At 40.2% G+C, this 16,115-nt stretch overlaps 1 protein-coding gene across 1 annotated transcript in view; it reads right to left on the reverse strand.

Moving 5' to 3' along the window:
- Positions 1–1,192: 1,192 nt before the first annotated feature.
- Positions 1,193–16,115, reverse strand: part of vrk1 (VRK serine/threonine kinase 1) — a 28,136-nt gene continuing 13,213 nt past the window's right edge. The window contains exons 7-13 of the mRNA XM_080750786.1: positions 15,164–15,256; positions 12,887–13,019; positions 9,335–9,455; positions 8,856–8,914; positions 6,346–6,521; positions 1,904–2,072; positions 1,193–1,790 (exon numbers count right to left, since the gene is read on the reverse strand). Of these exons, the coding sequence (XP_080606912.1) occupies positions 1,603–1,790; positions 1,904–2,072; positions 6,346–6,521; positions 8,856–8,914; positions 9,335–9,455; positions 12,887–13,019; positions 15,164–15,256 (939 nt within the window). The 3' untranslated portion in view covers positions 1,193–1,602. The remainder of the gene's footprint in view (positions 1,791–1,903; positions 2,073–6,345; positions 6,522–8,855; positions 8,915–9,334; positions 9,456–12,886; positions 13,020–15,163; positions 15,257–16,115) is intronic.

Consider the following 16,115-nt stretch of genomic DNA (forward strand, 5'->3'; position numbering starts at 1 on the left):
GATTACTCACGCTATGGAGACTTGAGTTCAATAATAGGCCTATTTTAGTTTTTTTGTCGCATTCCCAAGCCAAAAATGTTATCACAATAAATGTACCCCCATTGATTCCGGATGGGGACCCAAGTGCATTTGGGACCTATCCGGTATCAATGGGAGTACATTTACTATAATCCATTTTTTGTTGTAGGAATGTGTCGAATACATTTTTTTAAATTGAACTCAAGTCTCCATGGTGTGAGTAATCAATAGAAGAAAAAAAAGAAAAGAAAAAAAAAAACATTTTGACTCATCACTTTTCACAGGTTGAGAGGCTGAAATCTATCCCAAGGAATGTTTTTCATGCAAAACAAATGCTTGCAATGGATTCAGAATCATGAAGAACCCTTAGTTTGACCCCTCACATGCTACATTTTTTGGTGTGTTTTTTTCCAGTATAGTGAAGTCAATGGGAAACTTTTTTTCGCAGTGTTTCCGGCAGAGCAGGCCTCTCATTCTGTGTACCTTATTGACCAAATTAATAGGAAAAACTAAAATTTGGAGTATGTCATGACATCACAGGTCTTCTCTCATTTAGGCACAGTGGCTCCCCGGCTACTACTACTTTATTCCCCAACTGGGGGCACCCGCTGGCCTACCGGTCCAGGCACACACCACATAGGCTGTAGCCTGACAGCGTGTCGGCGGTTCAAGTCCCGATCCCCATTGCTGCCTGTCACTCCATATCTCGCTCCCCGTTTCCTGTCAGTCTACAGCCCTATCAATAAAGGGATAAAAGCCCCAAAACAGATCTTAAAAAATTATAATAACTGCTCCCAAACTTACCAATTCCAAATCCTGTATAGCAGCAGTGGTGGAAAGTAACTTTCTCAGTGCTAATTTAACACTTAAAGAGTGCACAAACATTTGTGCACTCAAAAGTTACAGTACACTCGAGTTCCAAATCCAATCACTGCAGTCCAATGATTTACCAGCAAACCACTCTGGCTCTTAGTTGAACCTGAGGTCATTGAAATTAGATAAGCAAGATGCTCTCACCTAAAACCGAAACTAAAACTAATGTTAAAATAAGACAATCTTAAAAACAATTTCTTCTTTATTACTCTAACAAAGACAGACATCAACGTACAGCAGCAGAACATATTATTGTACACAACATAAAATAAAGTTTGTGAAAGCGGGTCAAAGTGGATGAAGAGGACCCACAGTAACAGCAGAGAACAGAAACAAAACCTAAACCTGTGCGCGAGTCCCTTACTCTACAATATTTGGCCCATGGGTCTTGTCTCGACGCGCCGGTTGATCTCGTAGGAGGAGTGTGCAAAAAAAAGATCTACCTCTCTTACAAAACATATAATAAAATAACAACACGTAATCTCTTAACCACTTTAACCCTGGTGTACCTATTCTGGGAACGTCTTAGGTGGAAAATCATAGTTTTGAGGTTGTAGACTGGCTATTTTGGAATACATTTTAAAAAATGTTACAAAGTTTTGCCTTTTTTCCTCCTCCAACATTTTTTAAAGATCTTGAAAAATGAAGATAGGGCATGGGTGTTTAGAAAGCCTGTAGGGGTTGAAGGGGTTAAGAGTATAAAGGGGACAGTTAGGATGTGGTCTTCTTGGTTCGCTTTCTGGTTTTATTGGCCTTTAGTCCTGGTGTGGTCTGTGTTCCCATTTCCGCCAACTTTGAGGAGACACGTTTTTTGGGGCTGGGCGCTTTCTTGGGACTGGCACGTTTTTGGGGGCTGGACACTTTCTTGGGACTGTCGGTCTTTTTCACACCATTCACTTCTGTGGAGATGGGGAAAAATATATTGACACACAGTGTTGTGACAACCACTACATTCCATTCTAAATGTCACCTTTTATATTCAATGAGCACCTAGAAAATAAATAAACTCTACCTTTCTGCTTTAGAACCTTCTTTTTCTTAGCGGGAGCTCTGTCCGTTTCGTCGTCATCCTCATCCGTGGATGTCTTCTTCTTCGGGGCCCTCTTTTTCTTCACTGGACTTCCGTCTGTCTTGTCGCCTGCATCCTCCTTATCCGACGTCTTCTTCCTCTTGACGGCCTTCTGAAAGATGGAATACATACCAGTTACTAGGGGTGCATCCATCCCTATCACACACCTGTTGAGCGCAGATAAAATACGAAAACGATATGCACGTTCCCCAACCCAGGCATTATAGAGACCAGGATTACTACATGTTTTTTTTTGTGAGGGTACCTACCCCTAGGAGACATAGGGAGAACATGCAAACTTCACACAGAAAGGCCCTTTTGCCAACCCCACCTGGGGTATGAGCACTGATGACGCAGAGGCGAGAACACGCCCCCAGCACCCACAGCGTCCCCGGCGGGGGTAAATTGAACAGGACCTTCTAGCTGTGAGGCGACAGCACTACCGACTGCGGCACCTAAAAAAACCCCCGCTTATAAATTAATCGGTTAATCGATCGATAAGGTTATCAACTTTCAATGAATCAATCAATCAATAATTTGCATCCTTACTCCAGGCCGATCGGTGCAGTGATTTGCGAAACGAGCGCCAGATTTCTTATTAATTTTTTAATAAAACATAAAATGTACATCAAACTGGGGATCCTTGAAATCAAAAATGTATAGAGAATCACTGACGTACCTAATGGGGGCAAATCAAGCTCTCTCGATGTAATTCTTCCATCTATCCCTCCATTCATCCATCCATCCCTGTCACACACCATCCGTTCCGTACGAGACTCTTTAACCCATGTAGGCCTAGAATTATTGAATGCTTTAACCAGTGAAAAATAGCAGATATACAAGTTCACAGCGCGGCACCAAGTGCCGCGCTGCGAGCTTGTAGATCTGCTATTTTTGAAAAAGTTGTGAAAATGTGTGCAAATCTTTGAATATATGTCTTTTTAAAGCGAACGTTTGTAACTAAGATTATGCTTCTGGGGGGGTCCCTGGAACTAAATATTTTGAGATGGGGGTCCGTGGCCAAATACATATCATTTTGGGGGTCCTTCACATGAAAAGGTTTGAGAACCACTGACATGGTAGTCTCTCAAGAACAGACTAACTGAGCTCCAGTTAAGTGAAAAGGACCTTTTCTTTGACGATGGCTGGCCAGATTGCTGACATAGAAACAGGGTTTTTCAAAAAAAACCTTAGAAGGATTCAAAAGACACTTATAGAATCGGGTCAAAATTCAAATTTTCACGATTTTTCAAAAATAGCAGATCTACAAGCTCGCAGCGTGCTGTGAGCTTGTATATCTGCTATTTTTCAATAGCTAAAGCATAAAATAACGATACGCAATAATGTGTACCCCGTTCTAAATGGGATAATGAACAAACCCCTCCCCTTTCTCAGACTTGAACTATCCGTCACCCCCCCCCGTCCATTTTTTTTTTCCTCCCTTCGCTTGCCTTCCCATTTTGACAATTGCTATCCTCATGATCGGCGCGGCGGCGCCCGCTGAGGTGAACAGATTGGCGGGATAATTACATACAATAACGGGCGCCGGGGCCAGGTAACCTCTCGGCTGGCACGGGCCACCTCCCCGGTGGCACCGACCATATGTAGCCAGCAGTGCCGCTGTGTTGATGGGGTGGGGGGAGGGGGGGCACGAGACGGAATTATCTCATTTATTATTGCACTGTGAAATATAGGGCATTGGTTCGCAACCTTTTCAGGAGGCGATCCCCAAAATAGTCATATTTGAACTGGGGACCCCCCCCCCCCCACCACCATCCTGACGAGCACTAAGACTTGAGGAATTACATTTTGTATAACGCGGTTGTATTGTGAAAATTGCAGATCTGCATGCTCAGAACGCCTTTTCTGCCTCTAAAATGTGACAATTGGCCAATGTTTAATTTGTCATTTTAGGGGTATAAAAAAAGTCCTTAAATTATCATTTTAGAAATGTGCAGATCCCGACCCACAAGTTGAGAACCACTGAAATAGGGAGTGCAACACTTTAAATAGGAAGTACTGATTTAAGCTCATTATAAAAAGTGATCGATACTTTGAAATGAAATTAATGGATTCATAATCAATCCGTTTTTGGGGCATGTCATTATACTTAACTCTTTGACAATCTGCACTGTAGCAGGGGACCCCCCAAGGACCACTTTGGGAACAGTTTGCTAGTATATCAGGGTTCCCCAATTAGTTTTCCCCAAGTGCTGAATTATGTCTAGGGTACCAAGCCGAGGGCCACAACATTGCAGGGGGCGACGGTGGCGTTCCCGCTACTCCAGCGACAGTTTTCGTCGTTGTCGGGTGAAAATCTTGTACGTCCAAAACCGTTCGTTTTGAATTTTTGAATTTATCATTTTAAAAATGATTTAAACTAGTGAAAACAGCCGATCTACAAGCACACAACGCCACGCGGTGCGAGGCGTTGTGTGCTTGTAGATCTGCTGTTTTCACTACTTTTGTGCGACGGCCTTGTATGATTTGCTAAAGAACATACAAATTTGGAGATACGAGATTTCCACCTGACAACGACGATATACTAGTGTTGTTGGTGCTCTTATACCACCATTATTACTGGGGTTGGTGTGGGCCAGACAGTAGCCCCCCGTGGGCCGTAAATGGCCCGCAGGCCGCCTATTGGGGAACCCTGTAGTATATGAAGCCATGTGAAATGGGTTGTGTTTTTCTTTGGTTTTGTCATGATTGTCAATGATGGCGCATTGCACTTGTTTAATCCAGTAGAGAAACAATCTGCCCACTGCAACAGCAATAACTATAACAAGTGCTGGACGCATTGGGCACTTTTCATAACAAAATAACAGAAATAAAGACTCTAGTAATGTGTACTGGAGGAGCCGCATGAGTATTAGTTTAGTATTTTTCATTAGTTTTTAATTCAGTTCAGTTTCCAAAGGGATTTTTCCAGAGGGATTTTTCAGTTTAGTTTTTATTGTTTAAAATAACTTTGAACAGCACACTATCAAATACTGTTAAAGCCTGGCAAAGAGAACATGTAAAATACACAGTACAAAATGTTCTAGATAAAATAATTCTTCATACCATGGCATCAATAAATATTGGCCCACCTAGAGGAAGTACAGCATTGTGATTGGCTGAGAGGTGTCACGTGGGGATACACTAATTCTCTATAACTCTGCTAATGAGAACATGTGAATTAGTACGCAGCAAAAATAAATATACAAATAGCACCTTAAAATGCCAGAGTCCAAGGGAAAACATAACAGAAAAGAGCCACAAAAACTTGAAGAGTTAAAAAAAAAAAAGAAAAAAAAGAGTTGAGCTTGTAGCTCGGCTATTTTTGCAGTATGTCACCGTTGTATGACTAAGTACACAAGTAACACGCCATAAGGACGAGAAAGCCCACGCAGCCCCAGTTCGGTTACACAGCTGAGCTGTTTGCGAAAGCCACAGCCCATCAGCGACACGGTGCAGACCCGTGTGAGTGAGTGCTACACCAAATGTGTTACTTATAGTCAGGGAAAATTTGCAGAATACCCGTCAAATCTGGGAATAAATTCCTTACCAAACAATTTCTTCACCAATGTGTTTGTAAAAGGTGTCTAATAACATATCTAACAAAGATTGAAATTCAACATCCCTAGGAAAATCTTTGTCAGCTAGGGTAATTCTGGGTCTCGTTCACTTACTATACACTATACTAAAAGGGAAAACATGACTCCCAAAAAATATGCTTTAAGTGGAATGTGAGGGGTCTAACTAGGTGTTTTTAATTATTCTGAATCCATGGCAAGCATTTGTTTTGCACGAAAAACATTCCTTGGGCTAAAAATGAAACCCCGTACCACTGTGACTCATCACTAAACCATCATTTCTATTTATTGTTTTTAGCCCAATGAATGTTTTCCGTGCAAAACAAATGCTTGCAATGGATTCAGAATAATTAAAACACCTAGTTAGACCCCTCACATCCCACTTAAAGCATATTTTTTGGCAGTAATTTTTTCCCTTATAGTATAGTGTATAGTGAGTGAATGAGGACAATAATTACCCTAGCTGTCAAAGATCTTCCTAGGGATGTTGAATTTCAATCTTTGTTAGATATGTTACTAGACACCTTTACGAACACATTGGTGAAGAAATTGTTTGGTAAGGAATTTATTCCCAGGTTTTTATTAATATTCCCTGACTTGTGATCTGCCTTCATGGTTAGAATGGGAGGGAGGAACTGAAGTCGATCGGTAAGGAAATGTTGTGTATTAGCGTGACTCACAGACATGAGCGTGACTCACTCACTCACGGAGATGAAGTGGACGTTTTTATACATTGCATACATATACAAAGCGGCGCGTTTATGAGCTGATGACGTGAATATCACCACTCGACTGTTCTCTTCTCACCTTAGCAGGGGACTTGGGACCGGCTCCGTTGAGCGCCGCGCTGAACTCCAGCTTGCCGTCGTCCTTGGCTCCGGAGGCCTTCAGGCCGGCCTGCAGGATGGCGCGCAGCCTGTCGTACGGAGGCTTGTCCTGGAAGTCCAGGGACTTGGTCACCTCCATGAACTTCTGCACTTCATCTGCGTGGATTAAAGCAAATAATTAAAATCTGCGGGTGCTCGCGCTGCGCCTGGCTCCATTGGTTAGGTGCCAGTGGGAGGTCGATTCTAACAAATTACCCAGAAGTAACTGTCTGCGTTTTACTGTGAGGAGCTTGCAATTGTTTTGTTTTCTGTACAAGTGAATCTCTTCCACTCACTGTGCTATTACGGAAGTCACAAACTAGTTACAGACAACACACAACCTAGATACCCTTCTGTTAGGGTGTGTGTGTGTGTGTGTGTGTGTGTCGTTATGCCATAGTCTATTGTTACAGCACACACACTTACACCAGGGTTCTCTAGCCTCATGCCTAATTCTGTTTGGTGTGACTTATTAGTTTCTCCAGCAGACAGTGCACACACACACGCGCACACGCACGCACGCACAGATGAACGGTAAACAACAGTTTGGTCGCTAGCAGCAGAGTAGCAAGGAAGTAGGTGAGACACTGGGTGCAACTTCCCTTTGTCTCTCATCTTCCTCACCCCTTTTTAAAAATATGTCCCGCCTTGACACATGCATGCACGCAACTTGACGCAAGCACGCGCGCGCGCGCACACACGCACACACACACACACACACTAGGGCATTCACGAATAGTGATTTTTAGTATTCAAATGATTCAACCTCAAAGTATTCGAATAGTCGAATATTCGACAGGACTGGCCAAACTGTCAAATATTAAGTAAGCAAGAAACGAAAATTGTGAAAATAGCCGATCTACATGCTCACAACGCCTCGCGTCAAAGTGCCAAGTTCAAACAAGGAACTCTCACCAGAGAACGATAAACATCAGACAGAGGCATTACTTGCTGACAGGGCAGCAAATGTTTACCTTCAGTTTATTCAATTTATAGATAGTGTGTGTTCTGTTGTCAAAGGCAAGGCCTGAGCATGTCCCTGCTAAATGAAAATAATGACCCACCCCGGCCCATATTATCCCATTTAGGCCTGAACACATTATGACGCAATATTTTATGCTTTAAATATATAAAAAAAGCAGATATACAAGCTCACAGCGCGGCACCGAGTGCCGCGCTGCAAGCTTGTAGATCTGCTATTTTTGAAAAATCGTGAAAATTAGAATTTTGACCCGATTCTATAAGTGTCTTTTGAATCCTTCTAAGATTTTTGGAAAAAAAAATATGTTTCTGTGTCAGCAATCTGGCCAGCCATCGTCAAAGAAAAGGTCCTTTTCACTTTACTGGAGCTCAGTTAGTCTGTTCTTGAGAGACTACTATGTCAGTGGTTCTCATAACCTTTCATGTGAAGGACCCCCAAAATGATATTTATTTGGCCACGGACCCCCATCTCAAAATATTTAGTTCCAGGGACCACCCAGAAGCAAAATGTGAGTTACAAACGTTCGCTTTGAAAATACATATATTCAAAGATTTGCACACATTTTCACGACTTTTTCAAAAATAGCAGATCTACAAGCTCGCAGCGCGGCACTCGGTGCCGCGCTGTGAGCTTGTATATCTGCTATTTTTCACTGGTTAAAGCATTCAATCATTTCTAGGCCTAAATGGGTTATAATATAAAAATGTATTGCTGTCCAACGATTAAATCACGATTAATGATTTGTGTAGTTAATCGAGGTTAATCACATAATAAAAAACATTTATTAGATCAAACTGAAAAGCAATGCATTGTGTTCTATATGGAGCAGGATGCATCCAAATGTATTATTATTATACTACTTCTACTATACTTTTATTATGTATCCAATACATTATAAAACCAATATTACATTTATTTATCTTATAAATGATATCCTCTCTGGTATACATAGACTAAGAGACACGCTGTATTTACTACACAAAGTTCTGCCTCTTCAGTGTGCTGATGTACAAACGCACAACATCCCTACTTATGTTACAGCGAGAATATTGATGAAATCTGTTTGACTACAACCCTCTCTTTGTTATGTTTACCGCTGAGCATTTGGTTAGGTTTTGACTTACATCCCACCCAGACATCCTGTGATCGCAGACAGAAACCGCCGATGGTTGACCGGACAAGCTTGAACATCTTGTTTTATTTCATATTATGCATTTAATTGCGTTGCCCAGGAGAGTAGCCGTGGGCTGTGGAAGGAACTTTGTGTTTAAATATGTCCATCACACTGCTAATTAATTGCCTACACCAATATGTCCCGTGATATAGTATTATCCTTTACATGCGAGAGTGTGTGTGTGTGTGTGTGTGTGTGTGTGTGTGTGTGTGTGTGTGTGTGTGTGTGTGTGTGTGTGTGTGTGTGTGTGTGTGTGTGCGCGCGCGTGTGCTGTGTGTGCGTGTGTGTCTCACACCTGGTTTGTCCTGTGCAGGGAAACACTTAGACATGAACTCAGCGATGTTGTCCCAACACCTGCAAAGAGAAACTGAAGTTACCATTTTGTGTGAAGCATGTATGAAAGAATTACATCTGAAAAGGGTTCGATTTTTAAAGCCTAGTAATGTTCATGTTAAAATCATGTTTCATCATCACTACGTGTATTGGCTAGGAGTCTTGAAAAGGGAAAGGAAAAAATAAAGGGAAGAGTAACATACAATTACATTAAAAATCCCACCCTTGTGAAGTGAGCTGTGCTCACTCCACCCTTCACACTGGAAAATACTGTTCCTGAAGAAACAGTGTACCCAACAAGATAACAAGGGGCACTTGTGTGTTTGCAGCTGCTGCCCCCAGGCTATGGACATATACACATGGACGTGCACATCAAGTCACGTATTGGAGCGGCTAGCACCTCTCAAAAAACAGTTAGGAAAACATGTGATAGCTGCTCACCTGATTTTACAGTCCCTGACGTAGACGGGGTCTTGCAGTTTGTCCTCCCAGGGCAGACGGCCACACAGCCACTGGACCATGCAGTACGCCATGATCTCCATGTCTCCTCTCCTACCGGGAGCTAGGAGGGACAAACAACATTAACACTGTACTGCAGCATGTCTCCTCGCTTAGGGAGTTTAAGCAAGTACGGTTTTCAGGACGGCTCCGCTAAGCAGAAGTACAGCTGCAATCGGCGTAGTAGTCAAAATCGTTAAGCAAACGGTCGTCGGCGACGGATTCCCACTCCTTTTACTGAACACTTTGGTTCCCGTGGTGATAAACCTGCTTGCAAACTACGTTTCCACGAAGCGCCTACAACCGACAGCTACGTGGAAAGGTAGTTTGAAAGCAGGTTTATCTTTCGAGCACTGATCCATTTCCAGTTACCGGAGTGGACTGCAGTAGCCGTCCTTGCTTAAAGTCCCTAATAACACTGTACCGTGCTCCTCTCCTACCAGGAGCTAGGAGACCTTTGACATGACCTTTGACACAATATAAATATCTCAATAGAAGAGCAAGGAGACAAAACCAGGGGGAGAGTTCCGCCGATTTAAAAGGAGCCCAATACAGAACTAAAACTTCCTATGATTGGCCGCTAGTTGCGCTGTTTTCCCCCTGGTCGTTTGCAAAAAGAATTGTTCTCCATTGGATCCCATTCATTTTCCCCTTTCGTGTTCTAACCTTAATTAACATTTTCATGAATACTTTATGGTTCCTATCGCTATTTAAAAATTGCCTTTCAATCACGATGATATGCATTTTGTGAAAATAATGTCCTATTTATGTTAAAATTGATGATAAAGTTGTGGGGGGCGTGGCCAACTAAACTGATACCAGCCGGCTGTGTTCTTCTTCGTGTGCTGTATTTCGGGAGGCTCCGACCACATTCTCCCATGTATCCCTGCGGTTGCACGTGACCGTTGGCAGCCAATAGCCTCCTCTGGTTGCATTTCAATCTATGATGGCAACACCCATGCCAAGGACCCATATTGTGTCATTTGCGCTGCATAGAAACCAATGGCTTAGTTTTGTCCATATCTTTTATACAGTCTATGGACAAAACACAACCACCCCGATTGTATAAGTTATATTGTATTAACATACTCTACCATACAGATTGTATAAGTTATATTGTATTAACATACTCTACCATACAGATTGTATAAGTTATATTGTATTAACATACTCTACCATACAGATTGTATAAGTTATATTGTATTAACATACTCTACCATACAGATTGTATAAGTTATATTGTATTAACATACTCTACCATACAGATTGTATAAGTTATATTGTATTAACATACTCTACCATACAGATTGTATAAGTTATATTGTATTAACATACTCTACCATACAGATTGTATAAGTTATATTGTATTAACATACTCTACCATACAGATTGTATAAGTTATATTGTATTAACATACTCTACCATACAGATTGTATAAGTTATATTGTATTAACATACTCTACCATACAGATTGTATAAGTTATATTGTATTAACATACTCTACCATACAGATTGTATAAGTTATATTGTATTAACATACTCTACCATACAGATTGTATAAGTTATATTGTATTAACATACTCTACCATACAGATTGTATAAGTTATATTGTATTAACATACTCTACCATACAGATTGTATAAGTTATATTGTATTAACATACTCTACCATACAGATTGTATAAGTTATATTGTATTAACATACTCTACCATACAGATTGTATAAGTTATATTGTATTAACATACTCTACCATACAGATTGTATAAGTTATATTGTATTAACATACTCTACCATACAGATTGTATAAGTTATATTGTATTAACATACTCTACCATACAGATTGTATAAGTTATATTGTATTAACATACTCTACCATACAGATTGTATAAGTTATATTGTATTAACATACTCTACCATACAGATTGTATAAGTTATATTGTATTAACATACTCTACCATACAGATTGTATAAGTTATATTGTATTAACATACTCTACCATACAGATTGTATAAGTTATATTGTATTAACATACTCTACCATACAGATTGTATAAGTTATATTGTATTAACATACTCTACCATACAGATTGTATAAGTTATATTGTATTAACATACTCTACCATACAGATTGTATAAGTTATATTGTATTAACATACTCTACCATACAGATTGTATAAGTTATATTGTATTAACATACTCTACCATACAGATTGTATAAGTTATATTGTATTAACATACTCTACCATACAGATTGTATAAGTTATATTGTATTAACATACTCTACCATACAGATTGTATAAGTTATATTGTATTAACATACTCTACCATACAGATTGTATAAGTTATATTGTATTAACATACTCTACCATACAGATTGTATAAGTTATATTGTATTAACATACTCTACCATACAGATTGTATAAGTTATATTGTATTAACATACTCTACCATACAGATTGTATAAGTTATATTGTATTAACATACTCTACCATACAGATTGTATAAGTTATATTGTATTAACATACTCTACCATACAGATTGTATAAGTTATATTGTATTAACATACTCTACCATACAGATTGTATAAGTTATATTGTATTAACATACTCTACCATACAGATTGTATAAGTTATATTGTATTAACATACTCTACCATACAGATTGGACAAAATACCAGCTTAGAAGTTACATAGTGAGGCATTTAAGGGCTTTGCAGACAGGCCCGTTGCGTTCTTTTCCATTTGCTGCATGATTAAAACACATTGGATTTGGTGTGCAATGTAGTGCGGAATCCTCACTGCGGTTACGAAAAGGAGTCATTAACTCATACAGTGCCAGGCGACTTTTAGAGCAACTTTCTCACTATGGAGTTCCCTGCCAAGCGACTTTGGGCGACTTTTACTTAGAAAAAAAAAAAAGAAAAAATTTTTTTTTTTTTTTTTGGACCCAATTAAATCTAGTAAACATGATTTCAATCGCGATTTTGCATGTTCCACCCCCCATACAACCCCATCTTTCAAACATGGCAGCCATTTTTGTTTACATCTGAAGAAAACATTATGGCTGATAAATCATGAATGCCTGAACGGATTTCCAATCTTTTTTTTTTGTTTGAAAGCTGTGAACAGCCTGCACAAACATGGTGCATGATCTGTGCATGGGCGTGCATGATCTGTGCACTATAAATTACATGGGAGTCTATGGAGGCTTCTGGCACTAGTGCCACTCGAGGGGCATTTTAAATTGGCAGTAAGTGAGTTAAAAGGAGTCATTAAAAGGAGTCAATGAGTTGGGTTCGATTGGGGGGAGAAAGAAAACGCACTGCCGCAGCCACTTGTCGCACGGCAAATTCGGAGCAGGTGTGCATGCGGTCATAGAGAATCATTGGTTTCTTTTAAAAAAATGAAATTGTCGTTTTTTTCCGAAAAGTAAAAGCCCTTTACTGTGTCACATTACACTTGCCACAATTAACCAACTACAGTTTCCTAGTACTTACAGACTCCTTTGTGGGCATCGATGCTTGTGAACTCGATTGTGCCGTCGTGACATCTCTTGGGGTCCTCTTTGTACTCCTTGAGGACCCCCTCGGGACAGTACCTATAGGCCAGCCCATAATCTAATAAATACACCTAGGACATCCACAGAGACACACACACATTCACGCATGCAGACAGACGCTCATGGTCAGAAACGCCGCTGAACATGTTTGTGCTCTTTAGATCATGCTCAGTTTGAATACAATTGCAAACAGTTGAAAATGAGTTACTTTATTAATAACAAATCATTTCCATAACTTCATGTTGAGGCGTAGTGTATCTTGTAAACCAGGCCCATTGCAAGATGCTGTACTCTGTCAGCTACTTTGAGCCACCCCACGCTTATGTGGTGACAACGGTAAGGTGGGACTCTACAATACGGATAAGATTAAAATCATGTTTTCTTCATGAAAATGTGTTGCTGCTTTATACATTCAAAACATCTATAATTGAGAACAGCATCATCAGTGCAGCTGTGTGAAGCTTAGGCCAGGGGTTCCCAAACTTTTTTGTCTCAGGGCACCCCATAAATATTTTTTTTTAATCTGAGGCACCCCTACATTATGATTTTCACTCCCAGCACCTTATATTTATAGCATATCGTCGTTGTCGGGTGGAAACCTTGTATGTCCAAACCGTTCGTTTTGTATTTATCATCTATAAAATGTTCTAAACTAGTGAAAACAGCCGATCTACAAGCACACGTAGATCGGCTGTTTTCACTAGTTTTGCTTTGCTTTACCAAAAGATGTACACATTTGAAACTTGGAGATACAAGGTTTCTGCCCGACAGTGATGATATTTTAGTGATTATGTTGCGAGGAAAACGTTGAGATAATAGCCAATTTGGTTAGAACTGACTGAAAATAACTTTGTACTTCAAGTTTAAAATAATACTAAATATTTTTTCAAGTGTTCAAATAAATCCCAAATATTATCAAATTATCTTGCGGCACCCCTGGACTGCTGTCGTGGTACTCGCCAACTTTGAAAACCCCTGGCTTAGTCAATAGATGGCACTGATGGGACTGAGACAATGAACGAAAAAAAACATAACATTCCTACCCGAGTAATGCATGACAGCTGATGACTTAAATAAGAACTGTAATTAAATATTGGAAGTTTCATGAAAGTGTATCTCCCAATATTTACTTACTTATTTTGTAAGAATAGGAATACTTTTATTTTCGAAGTTGGCCGTCTCATTTCCAAAAACAAACAATTACTTTCATCCACGAAGCCACTATAGCTTCAGGCTCTTGTTCTTGTAACATCCTCATACAGCACAACTGGCTACTGGTAGAGATGCAACACAAATACGGTATAATAAATATGAACCGAAAATACAATAAAGACGTTCACCAGACAAACATTGCTAATAACTCCAGGGCAAGGCGGGTTTATCAAACCGGCACCGCTCCGCAAAAAGACCTCGCCCCTGCGCCGAAACCCACAAGGGACTAGTTTCCAAATTGTCATTTAACCCATTTAGGCCTAGAATTACTGAATGCATTAACCAGTGAAAAATAGCAGATATACAAGCTCACAGCGCGCTGCGAGCTTGTAGATCTGCTATTTTTGAAAAAGTCGTGAAAATGTGTGCAAATCTTTTAATAGATGTATTTTCAAAGCGAACGTTTGTAACTAAAATTTTACTTCTGGGTGGTCCCTGGAAATAAATATTTTGAGATGTGCGTCCGGGGCCAAATAAATATCATTTTGGGGGTCCTTCACATGAAAAGGTTGGAGAACCACTGACATAGTAGTCTCTCAAGAACAGACCAACTGAGCTCCAGTTAAGTGAAAAGGACCTTTTCTTTGACGATGGCTGGCCAGATTGCTGACATAGAAACATAGGTTTTTCAAAAAGTCTTAGAAGGATTCAAAAGACACTTATAGAATCGTGTAAAAATTCTCATTTTCAGGATTTAAAAAAAATAGCAGATATACAAGCTCGCAGCGTGGCACTCGGTGCCGCGCTATGAGCTTGTATATCTGCTATTTTTCAGTAGTTAAAGCATAAAATAAAGATACACAATAATGTGTACCCGTTCTGAATGGGTTAAAAATAGCGCTTTTAATAACGCCACCGACGATACATTATTAATCTCTAAATTAAATATTTGCCCCTGCCCCCACCTTGTTTGCTCGAAAAGCACCGTGCTGCTGCTACCGCCTAATCTACCCAACGTTTGGATGGCGCACGGTAATTGGCCGTTATGTCCCAGCTTACTGACCTGGTTGGGGTCTCTGTAACTCAGGACCAGGTTGGAGGCTTTAATGTCGGCGTGCACGTACTCATGCTCGTGGATATATTCCAGGATGTCCAGCTAAACAAGAGAAAGGATAGAAAATATCGTCTTGACATACCATGTTATTGTTCAATATATTATACCAAGGGTCTTCAACAGGGGGTCCTCAGAGTTACTACAGGGGGCCGCCAAATCTTTGTGTGATAAGAACTTAGTTTTTTACATGAACTATTTGAACCCTAGTCTGAGTGAACTATTAGCCAAATATCGCAGATCTACAAGCTTACGTGTAAGCTTGTAGATCGGCTTTTTTTGGCAAAGAGGTTTGTAGAGGGTAAGTATTTGACGGTTCAATTGGTTAAATGTCTGAAAATACACGTTACTCCAACATGATTACAGTGCTGTCAAACAAGTCTAAGCTGTCTAAGAAATCTATGAACATAACACAATTTTATACAATATGTAGAGGGGGGTCCCTGCTTCATCTCTCTCTCAGCTAAGAGGTCCCTGGCCTGAAAATGTTGAAGACCCTTGTCCATGGTTTCTCATCTTAATCGTGTTTGAGCGGTGCTAACCACTCCTACGTCTGGCCATGTATTGTATGTATGAGCACGGAACTCATGTATGAAGATAACGGACGCTAGTGTTCGTATGAGCACAGAACTCCATGTATGGAGATGCATGACTAACGGCACAGACAGAACGGCCCATTCAAGGAGATATGCACGTGTGTCGTGTTTGATACCAACTAAAAAATCTGAAAATAATTTGATTGACGTTTCTTCTCATCTTCACTGTGCCACTTCTGAACAAGTGCCAAAGCGATACGTCATCTTAGGTCATCACAGGGTTCCCACACATCTTTACCAATTAATTTCTAAAACTTTTCCAAAGCTTTTCCAGAATATTTCACCCGATTTCCAGGACTATAACAATA

This window comes from Nannobrachium achirus, assembly GCF_963921795.1.
Source record: "Nannobrachium achirus genome assembly, chromosome: 20".
Classification (NCBI taxonomy): domain Eukaryota; kingdom Metazoa; phylum Chordata; class Actinopteri; order Myctophiformes; family Myctophidae; genus Nannobrachium; species Nannobrachium achirus.